The sequence below is a fragment of the Morone saxatilis genome, unplaced genomic scaffold (genome assembly GCF_004916995.1).
Source record: "Morone saxatilis isolate NCDOM2014 unplaced genomic scaffold, NCSU_SB_2.0 Contig11, whole genome shotgun sequence".
NCBI lineage: Eukaryota > Metazoa > Chordata > Actinopteri > Moronidae > Morone > Morone saxatilis.
In genome coordinates, this window is record NW_023339663.1 from 19,566,491 (window position 1) to 19,577,475 (window position 10,985).

General features: G+C 39.6%; 1 protein-coding gene across 2 annotated transcripts in view; it reads left to right on the top strand.

Moving 5' to 3' along the window:
• LOC118321290 (MAM domain-containing glycosylphosphatidylinositol anchor protein 1) overlaps positions 1-10,985 on the top strand; it is a 165,663-nt gene that overhangs the window by 42,350 nt on the left and 112,328 nt on the right. For both annotated transcript variants that reach the window (XM_035652559.1, XM_035652560.1), the window contains exon 3: positions 4,280-4,419. In XM_035652559.1, the coding sequence (XP_035508452.1) occupies positions 4,280-4,419 (140 nt within the window). The remainder of the gene's footprint in view (positions 1-4,279; positions 4,420-10,985) is intronic.

Below are 10,985 nucleotides of genomic sequence, written 5' to 3' on the forward strand. Positions count from 1 at the left end.
AACTACATGAATATAATATATTCATGTAGTTCAATTGATATCAATTTGTTTATAGATATTTTCATATTATGAAAATATCTTTCACTGAAAAAAATGTACAGCTCTTATTTGATTGTGATTCACACAATGTAAACAGATCTGCCTAGTGTTGAGAGAAAATGGCAGGTTTGATTAAAGAACTCTGCTATGCTATTTATAATTTAGACATGACAATCTTGCTATTTCAAACTAAGTTAATCATGAAGTGTGCAAACGAATCTGTGATGTACCTCTTGTGTTGCTAAGCAACAAAGCAGTAGATGCTGTGTATACATTAGTGATCATGCACACACTGTGTTGTGAGATGCAATTCTCCTATTTAATCAAAACCATAAAACCATATTTCCTTAAATATTTGCACAAGTTACATGGAAGTTTGATGTCAGTCAGTTGGTTGGTTGGCTAGGTAGACCCAGTTCAGTTGTTTTTTTGATAATGTTGTCTCTAGTTGTCTGTGGTGTGCGTGAGACTAGCGGAAAAAGGGGATGACTGTAGTGCAACAGATTGAACCCTCTTGCTTTGTTTGCATCATTCCTTTGTATTGTTTTGGACAGCATCGGCTTGTTGAAGAGCCTCAACCTATCCAACCTCTCTCTGGCCTAGCTGTCAGTCTCTCTTCTTTGGCCAACTACGTTTGCCTACTTCGACTGTCTTTTTTTTACCTTTCACCTTAACCTTCCAATTGATCTCTTTTCAGTTGCCTTATCAAATCCACATTACATTAATTACTTCCTGTTCTCAGTCTCATTCTGTCTGACTCTTTCTTCACCTCTACTTTTTGTCTCTGCAGTGCTTTTTTCTTTTCCCTCTGTTTATTGTCTTTCTTCCCTCTTTCTGCACCTTTCTGCTGTTTTTCTGTCTCCTTCCACCCTTTTCTTGCTCATCCTTTCTGCTCCTCCTGCATCTCTCTCTACTTCCTCTCTCTTTTGCCTTTATTTCCTTCTCCTCTCTCTCTCAGCCTCCCTTTCTTTAGTCGATCAGACAGTTGAAACAGCCAAGCTGCCGGAGGCGAGAGCAGACAGAGGAGTCGCTCTGTCCGACCTCCCTTCCTCTCTAGAGAGGCAAACTAATGCCGACACGCCAATAAGCTGTAAGGAGACAATTATTCACCATTTATATCAGCTCTGTGTCTTTTTGCGTTAGCTCAGCACACCTCTGGTACCCTACTGTTACCCCACATAGTGTTTTTAATACTTGTATCCTTTCATGGGTTCCATTTTCATGGACTGATTACACCAGGAAATTTGTAGCCTAGAAGTTACAGTTTGCTTGGTACTGGAAGATCATTGGTCAAAAGTAAGCTAACCGTATCTGAGAGAAGGGAGCATAAATAATACATGATCTTGCATCCCACAGCAACTGCTAACAGCGTGCCCTTCAGCAAGGCACTTAACCCCCAACTGCAGCACTGTATCTGCTCAGTGTCCAGCATATAAAGACTGTAATTACACTGGGCGGTTCCCTTGTGTGAATGTGTGTAGATGTATGAATCTAAAGCTGAATGTTTGCTGAAAAGGAATAAACTTGCTCAGGCAACCAGTTTTCGTTAAATTACGGTTAAATATGATTTTTTTTGTTCAACTAAAACAGTTGACATCTCCCATTTCCTTATATCATGGAGAGTAACATTTCAAATCGTCATTATCATTACAACATTATTTACAACATTTGAATGTGTTTTTGGGGTTTGTGCTCCTAAACTTTTAACACACAATTTTTTTCTTCTCCTTTAAGTCAGAGAGAGACACTGAGGAAGACGAGGGATAGAGAAGGGCAACAGAGCAAGAGGCAGAGAACTTAACAAGCAGCATGTTTAAATGTAGAGAGCTGCTGCAGGAGTAATAAAACTTATTGTGTATGTGTGTAACTATTTGCGTGCACCAGCATGCATGTTTTTTGCGATATGGATTTTAGAGTGTGTGTGTGTATTTGCATGTGTTTGTTCATGTAAGAGAAGGTTTCAATGTTGGGGAAGAAATGGCTGTGGTATGCTAAAGAGGTCTTTGGAAGAATGATGCAAAGACTGAAGGAGTGAATGATTGACTGCTCTGTTGATGAGCTCTTCCAACACAAAAGTGCAGAGCATTAAGTCTCATATTCATATATCTCTACACACTCAGATACAGACAAACAGAAGGCAATAAGCAGTAGGCATTGTGGGTATCATACCAAAAACACTCTTGCTTTCTCTTTTCTTCTCCAACACATCCACTTTCAGAAAATAAGAACAAAACAAATGATAGTGGAGGATAAATATTGAGCAGACTGTTTTCAGTTGTCAGTTACAGTAAGGTGCAGATATGCTGTGGTATTTTTGGAAGATCTTCAAAATGCCCACTTTTATATGGCTTATTTTTGATTTTATACTCAGGCAGCCTATTGTTGTAAGAGTACAGTTGTTTGTGCATTTACTTTCTTGGCTCAGGAGCACAGCCAAAAGATAATGGCACAGGTTTTAAATAGCCACGTTTGCAACCGGGACTGAATCTGATCAGCATTTTTTTGTTTTGTCTCTGTTTTCTTATCTAATAAAGTGGAAATGCCACTAAAATGTACAATGTAAGTTGACAGGCAAACTCGCTTTGTCCCAGTACCTTAAGTCATTAACATATACATATTAGAACATGCAGCGACAGAATCAGAGGCATCTTTTATTTTGAACTGGATTTCTGGCTGGAGATCGCGCTTTGCGTTGTTATGTCTGATCGAGTTGAAGTTTAAGGTGAACAGGCCGCCCACTTCCTTCCTGTCTGTTCAATGATAACAGTTGTAGAGCACAGTGAAAATTTGTTCTCCCTGTGAATCGATGCTAATCACATCATTGTGCTCCCCCGTCCCCCACACCTCTCTCTGGGGTTTCACACTCGTCTCTGGCCTTTTTCCTCCTCACCCGCTGTTTCTCTCACTCTGTCTGTGTCTCTCCCCTCCTCCCTCCTGTCTCATCTCATCATAGGGGAGGTGAAGCCATCTGAGGCTACTTGCACGCAAGCCAGCCCTCCTTATGGGTCAGCACTGTGCAGACTCAGATATTGTAGTTGTCGTCACTGCTGAGATCTCCCATCATGCATCCATCGTCCAGCATTTCTGGAGTTGCCATGACAGCCTGTTGTTTTTGCAGTGTTGTAAAGCAGACCTTAGTAAGGAGCTATAGGCAATATGTTGATATAATTTTAATATCATGATTTTGATGAGGTTGTGACGAAACTTAAATATTGTCATACTGAGTCAAATGAACAATACACTTACTACTACCCAGTGATTGGTTTTTAGGTCTTTTATTGACGAGCATTCAAGACAAAAGATCACAATCACAAGAGAGATGTAAAATGCTGGTCCTGCATCACACTGTGAGACAATTCCACCATCCATTGAACATCTGCGACCAAAGATGAGCCGCATAAAAAGTACCAAAATCGTACAATGTGACTGTTGATACGACCTAAGTTTACTAAGCAACCAATCAGAATAAAACATGAAAAGACACACAGTACAATAGCAAGTTAGCCTAATGCGACCGCTAAAAAGCCATAATGACCTCAAACTCACTTTGCAAAACTGACAATTCGTTTCTCTCTCCACCAGTTCCTCCCCCTCCTTTTATAAGGTTTTTTGATGTATTGTAGTGCCAGTGTTATGGCCGCTGTCAAAAGAGAGGTGCAGATATATGATGCGAACTGATGACATGTCCCTGTCTTTCTTTCCATCTCAGCGCTAAAATTCACCAGGCATCCATCGCACCATCCAACATGCTTTGAAACAGATATCGTACAGCGATTTGACCAAGACTTCTTTAAATCCATCTTGTACTGTGTAATGTGCATTTCACTCGTAACATTATTGTTGTCGCACACTCTATACTTCATAAGACAAAAGTACTGTCCTAGAGTGAAGAATCAGCTTTTTGACCTTCTAATGGAGACCAAAGTTTAAATTTTCCAATAAATGCCTGCATTTCTCATCATAAACACTGACACACACAACACTCCACAGCATTTCTGTAAAAGCCTTTGTTCATGCAGATGCAGGAGTAATGTGATATATTTATTTATCTGAGTCATCAATACTGGCGCTAGTATTACACATACACCCACAAGAGAATGACCTTTTTTCTGCTGCAGAGATGTTACTAAATCTGTGATGTGGTTTCTCTCCCTTTGTGTTTGTGTGTGTGTGTGTGTGTATGTCCGCATGGCTACATGCCTGTCTCTGCATGCATGTGTGTCCATGCGTTCACTCACAGCTCCAGCCAACGCCCAGATCGTGCACTCAGGCGCAGCATGTAACGTCAAGGATGATAACATCAGTGAGAGAATCTACACCATCAAAGAAGGAGACACACTAGTGCTTCAGTGTATTGTGAAAGGACACCCACGACCACAGGTGAGTTCCCAAAACACCTGCTGATGGACTGTTTTACATATTTGTTGATGCTGATCCTGTTATCCACTGACTTTCAGTGAGTGAGCAGGGAGGTTTTGAGACTCAAGGACACTTGGACAACACTGTTTCAAGTGGCTCTGAGCACAAGCTGTCAGCAATCCAACAGGCTACACTCTCTGTAATCACAGCATGGTACATGAACATGGCCACTGATGGTTGGATGGATGAATGAAGCCTTTCCAGTATTTGGTCAAGTTACACACACAAATATTTATTGAAATAATTTATTCAGGCTGGTGTCATAAAGCCATCACCAAAGACTTTTTGATAAATAAATAAAACTTCAGGGTGGTATACTGGTAGGTCATACATTAGAATAGAATAATCATACGTCAAGTATGGTCTGGGGTTTATTTTTTTCAATATGATATCAATATAGGTTAAATCAAATCCACTACATCAGAGCTGTGCATTTATTTGAAAAAAAGCCCCCATCCATCTTCCAGCCAATCAGGTTTGGGTACTCTCTGTGGCAATGGTGTAATCAATGAGCCATGATCAGCGCTCAGGCCCGCTGCCATCTTCAAGAAATTCCACATTTGCAGACCTCTTCTACTGAAATCTTGATGGATTGTTATTTCTCAGATTCAAGCTAGTATCTCTGTCTTCATTTTCCTGACACAAATATAACAAAGCCTAAGGTCTTATCAGGCTGCTGATGTTGTTATAATGCATGAACACCTCCCTAAATTTGGAAAAATCTCACTTTGTTTACATGGTGTGACTGTTTTCACACAAGCATGTCGGGGAAAAACTGAAAAGGCTGCAGGCGTTGGGACACATTCTATGATTAGCGTCAGTTACAAAATACCCTGACCTGACTTATATAGATTATGTGATACATCCATGAGCCATTAGTTATGTTTATGGTGTCACTGTGGTTCTGTTTGTGCTGAGTCACACATTCTCCTCCTTTATTTGCCTTACAGTGGCACTAACTTAACCCATGCCCTGCATCAGTGTTCTTGGACTGACATTGATATCAGTTGGCTCTTACCTGAGTTCTCTGTGTTGTTAGTGACACATTCACTATACTTGGTTTGACGTTATACAAATTGTTTTGATGAATAAGCGCAAGTGGCTGTGGATTTAGAGAATATGCTTGTGACTTAAAGGTCATTGCTTTAATTCTCCAATGCAGCTGGTGGCTAAATGTGCACTGCCTGCTGTAAACAGTTACTTAAAATGTACTTACAGTTTTAGTGCAGCTGCAGCTGCACCACTGGACCTTTAACATATCTTTTATCAACATATAGTAAAAGACACAAGAAGGATTGTTTGTGTTAATGGAACAGCGTGTGGTATCTAGCGGTGAGGTTGCAGATTGCAACAGAATGAATAGCCCTCACCTCATCCTCCCATTCGAAGTGCGTAGACCCCTTTCCCTCTGTAGATTAAAACAGCTTCTTATTTTTAGGTGATAATACATTGATGACAACATACCTAAAAATATTATATTCCATTTAAGATCCTCCTAAATGTTACACACTGGACTTTTATGATAAATACAAACAGTAAGAAATGATTTACAGTCCACTTCAGTGTGCAACAGAATTTCCGTCTGTCTTTTTTAGCTACACTGGAAATAAGTGAAGAAGAACAAATGCTATTATACAACAGCTCAGACTGGGTTGCACATGCTATGTCTGGAGTGCGGTCGTTTAGTTGGTCAAAAAAGAGCACAGACATTATTTTTTTAAAACATATTGTATAAATGAGAGAATTTAAGCACACACAACTGAAGATATGTATACAATATATGTATATGCATGCAAACACACACATAAATGCACAAGCAATCAGACATACATTCAAAGAAGCACACACACACACACACACACACAGGCGGGTAGACTCAGCCAACACTGGACACATCTGGTTTCCTGGGTTGACTCCAGCAACACATTTTTGGACCAGGGTCTCGTGTGTGTGTGTGTGTGTGTGTGTGTGTGTGGTGTGTTGTGAGATGTGTCTAGATATTAAAATGAACTGAGGTGACTGCGGAAGGATATGTGTTTTGTGTGTATTTGTGTGTATTTGTGTGGGAGTGCATGAGGTGAGAAAAGCTGTGTTCCTCACGGGTGCATGTCCACTGGCATCACATCAACATGAATAAAACAGTACCCGTGTATAGGCCTTGTTTTCTTCTGTTTGTGTTTATGTGTGTGTGTGTAAGAGAAAGCTTGCTTGTGTGACTCCGCAGATGCAAACTAATCATTTGTGCGTAGCTGGAATATCTAATTACACACCGACCTGTTGACCTAACCTGCCTCTACTAACTGTGGCTGTCATTTCTCTCTCATTTGATCCATCCATCTTTCTCTTTCTCTCTCTCTCGCTCACTCACACACACACACACACAGACGTACACCACATTTGCATGCTGTGTGCCCTAAAACAAATACCGACCAACTTTTAATAAAACTTTTATTTTCACCAGCGCTAGAATAATAATGATTATAAAAAGCATACTCTGAAAAACACAGACTACACAAGTTCATTCCCCTGGAGCAGTTCAAAGATGTAGGAAATTGCGTCAGTGATTGCTTGTTCTCTGGGTCGGAGGTGGGAGTGTATTTTGAATAATGATCACATTGGTCACATTGTCAGAATGTGAAATGTATACAGTGTGTGCACAAGCAAGACTTACACTGCCTCTGGCGAAGAGACATTGGTTGAGCGAGTGCGTCTGTGCCTGCATTCACATATTTGCGCATGTACTATATGTCTGGGAGAAAATGTCTATGTAGACACAGTAACAAACAAAGGCAGACAGAGACAAAGGAACAGATTATAGACTAAGACAAAGAGTTGCAGCAGTGAAAACATTTCAGTAGCTTAATTCCCAAGAACAGGAAAACTGAGGTTGATACGTTGAACATATCTTGATTAAATCATCAGCATATCATCTTGAAGATCAAACCATACCAGTCTAAAATAGTGTGGTATCTAGTTTGATCAAATTTGAAGAAAACAAAGATCAACTGAATTATATTTTACTGTGAAAGGGTTAAAGGCAGATCAGGTCCAGATCAGACCATGCACATTCAACATGACAATCTTGTTTGGGTTTTTTTTTTATAAATCCCCACTCATCACTCCTCCAAAGTTAAACAAAACAAATTGTATGTATTTTGCACATGAAAGAAAACCAAACCAAATCTGGCTCAGGTGCTATCTGACAAGAAGTCATTATAACATTATGTTCGATTACAGCGGAGACAATTCCATTTGCTGATGAAATTGAGATGCGGTAGAAAACTTAAAAAAATCTTCAACAATTTTTTTTTTAAGTAGACCTTGAAGATAAACTTGTTCCATTTTTTTTATTTAACCTATGTCACTGAATAACTCATCAGCCATTGGTGACTTTGTCTGCTGTTATAATGCAAACACATTGAACAAAATAATTACCTATCACCATGGTAACTGAAAAAAACAACAACAAAAAACTGGCGTACAAAAGACTACTTCTGATAATACACTTTCTTTGTAGGAAGTCACAACAATTAAATAGCCCACGGTTGTTTATCTTACACCCACAGTGCTTCAAATATGAGACCAAATCAGGGTTGACCACCCTGGAAATCATTCCTGCCATTAAGCATCTACAGTAATTGACCCATGTCAGCACATATGTAAATATAGATTCAAACAAACACTGTAATACTTAAGGTTAATGTTTGATTTGATTAAACAACAGGATGAAACAGTATCAGGACAATAACAGAGAAACTGAACGATGAAAAATTATGGTGGGACCAGAGGAATGAAGAAAGATACAGTGATAAAGAGAAAAGAGAAAAAATTATGCTGCTTTGTGATAAAGAAGAACGGAACAATTCAGAGTCAAGATAACAATGTCCTCACATCTGTGTGTGAGTATGTCAGTACGATTATCTCACACAACACACGTATGTATTAGCATTATGAAAGAGAACTGTAGAGATTGTATGTGTTAGAAGCTCTTGCGTGCTCGCAATGAGGATTTGACTGCCTGACCTTTGTCACATGTCGCCTTCTATCTGTTTCCCATATGCTGAACTCACCCTCCGCTGAGTGGTTAAATTTGAAAACACACAAACCGTCAAAATCTGACAAAAATTAGTAAACAAAAATCAGCGACAATAACTAGAGATGTCAGATAAGCATTTGTCCTCCTAGTATAGAATAGAATAAAGTAGAAGTGAATAGAAGTGAACAGTCAGCGTGCTGACCTCTGTCCCAGTGTGTTTTGCTGGAGCAGCACACTGCAGCATTCTGCAGTTGGTCCCTTTGGGCTTACCGAGTTTCCACTGCGCTCCATTGGCTGTATTGATAACCTGATCTCTGTCACCCCAGCTCTCCTTCATCCCTCCTTACGGCTTTCCATACCTAGTCTTCTTTACCCACATGGACTGTTCTGTCTTTGGCACAAAGGAAGCTCAGGGGGGCTTTTGGGATGAAAATTATCTGTGACATTGACCTAGAGGATCTTACAGCAGTTTATGCCTGAAAAGCATATATTCATCACTCAAAATAAGGTAGCTGGTGCTTGTTTTTTCAAATTATACGTTGACTCATGCCTAGATTTACATCTACGCAAGTGCATTCAAGCTGCAGTGTTGCAGAGGTTCTTTATATTTTTGTTTCATCAAATCAGCAGCGATCTCCAATATGGCCAATATGTTGTGTACATGAACTTTCATTCTAAAGCACTATGTAGCGACCCAAGGAAATGTTGGGAAAAAGGGTTATACTCAAAGCAGAGGAATATCTCAATAAACTGCAGTCAAAACATAATAAAATGCTGTGGTGTTTTAGTTTCATAGTAGCAATGATGGTGTAAGAGTAGTTCTCATCTTATTTTAGAACAAGACTCTTTGTTCTTTGGAGTATTCGCAGATTCACCTCACAAAGAAGAAAAAGAAGTACAGTTGAACATCTACCAAAGTGAACCATGTCTCCTTTTTTTCCCCATCCTCTCTGAGAAGTTGGTATTGGCCTGAAGGTTTCTGCAGACACACAAGATGTTCAAGTCTTCTGGCTGCTTTGTTATTATTTATGGATGTACTCCAGTTTAGAGTGAATGTCCTCATAATGCTCATTGTATTCACCCTTCAGAGAAACAATACACATACAAATTTGTGCCGACAACATTTTAATACATTTGTTGATAAATGCACCCACTGCCGAGCGGACCACACTGAGTCTTTAAAAACATTAGAGCTTCATCTTTTATTAATCAGATAAGCTGTTTCATAGCAGTTCAGAATCTTTTATCTGTCTCTGCTTTCTGGCTTTGGGAGAGAACCGCTCGTGTCCCACATTTTGATGGGTCTATTTAAGATCATAGGAATATGATGTATGAGTTCTGATTGGCAGTGCATTTTATTTATTTATTTATTTAGCATTTTCAGTCTAGATGTATTTCCGGGAAAGACTTTTATTCTGTGTATTATCTTTTAATGCAAGAACCATTTTGTTCCCAAATCCTTGTGTTCTCGGATTGAGATGATGTAGACTTTGTCTTCTACTTTCTCTCTCTTTTGCTCTCTCTTCACCTCTCCTGGAAGAAGGAGGATCCAATTTAGCCCTGTAAGGCCAGCCCAATAAATAGCTGCTTTACTGAGAATGAGTCTGATTGAGGATTTATCCAATCCTTTATCAAGACTGATTGTTTACCTTTGCCTGAGCTTGATTGGATTGAAAAGGGAGCTCTCGCCCTGATCCATACAGAGGAGAGAGAAATCTAATCATTTCTCTCTGTCGGTCCTTCTTTTGTCTATGTCTTTCTTTCCTCCTCTTTTTGTTGCAGCCCCTTTCCCACATATTGTCTCTTTCTCTGCTTCCCTCTCTTCGTCTTTCTCACTCTTCCTATGCTTCACCACAAATCTCTTCACATCTTTGTTCTTCCTGCGCTTCTTTTATCCTTGTCTTATTTCTATCCTCCGAACTGATCTTTTTCTCCACATTCCTTTCCCTGTCTAGCTCTTCTTTTTTTTCATGCCTTGCCTCTTTGTCTATTTCTTATAGGCTTCCTTTCGCCTCTATCTTCTCTACACTTCAGACCAACTGCAACAAGCCATACATCAAGTCAAAAACAGTTAGCTCACCCATAGGAGCAACTTGGTTTTGGAAAAGTCAATTTTGTGTGCATGTTTTTGCAGAAAGTAACAAAACAGCTGCTTCAAACTCTGGTTTCTTTCTCTTTTTCGTGACAAACATGTTTCAAAGCATTACAGTTTCAAGAAGTAGGCAACAGGGTGAGGCAATGATATGCAATGATTTCCTTATATACTGTCCTCCTGTCAAACACATTGATTATTTCTCAGACTATTTTAATACTCTTCAAAGAAAGACCGAAAGAAAGACACAGGATAAAACCTTAGTGTTAGAGGTCACCTAGAAGGTGCTTGTAGCATCGCTCAAGTTAACTCCAGGGACAGCGGGGCTTTTAGTTAACAAAGCACTGTAGTCTCGCTCACAAAGCTTTTCTTGTTACGCATACACACACACACAGACAC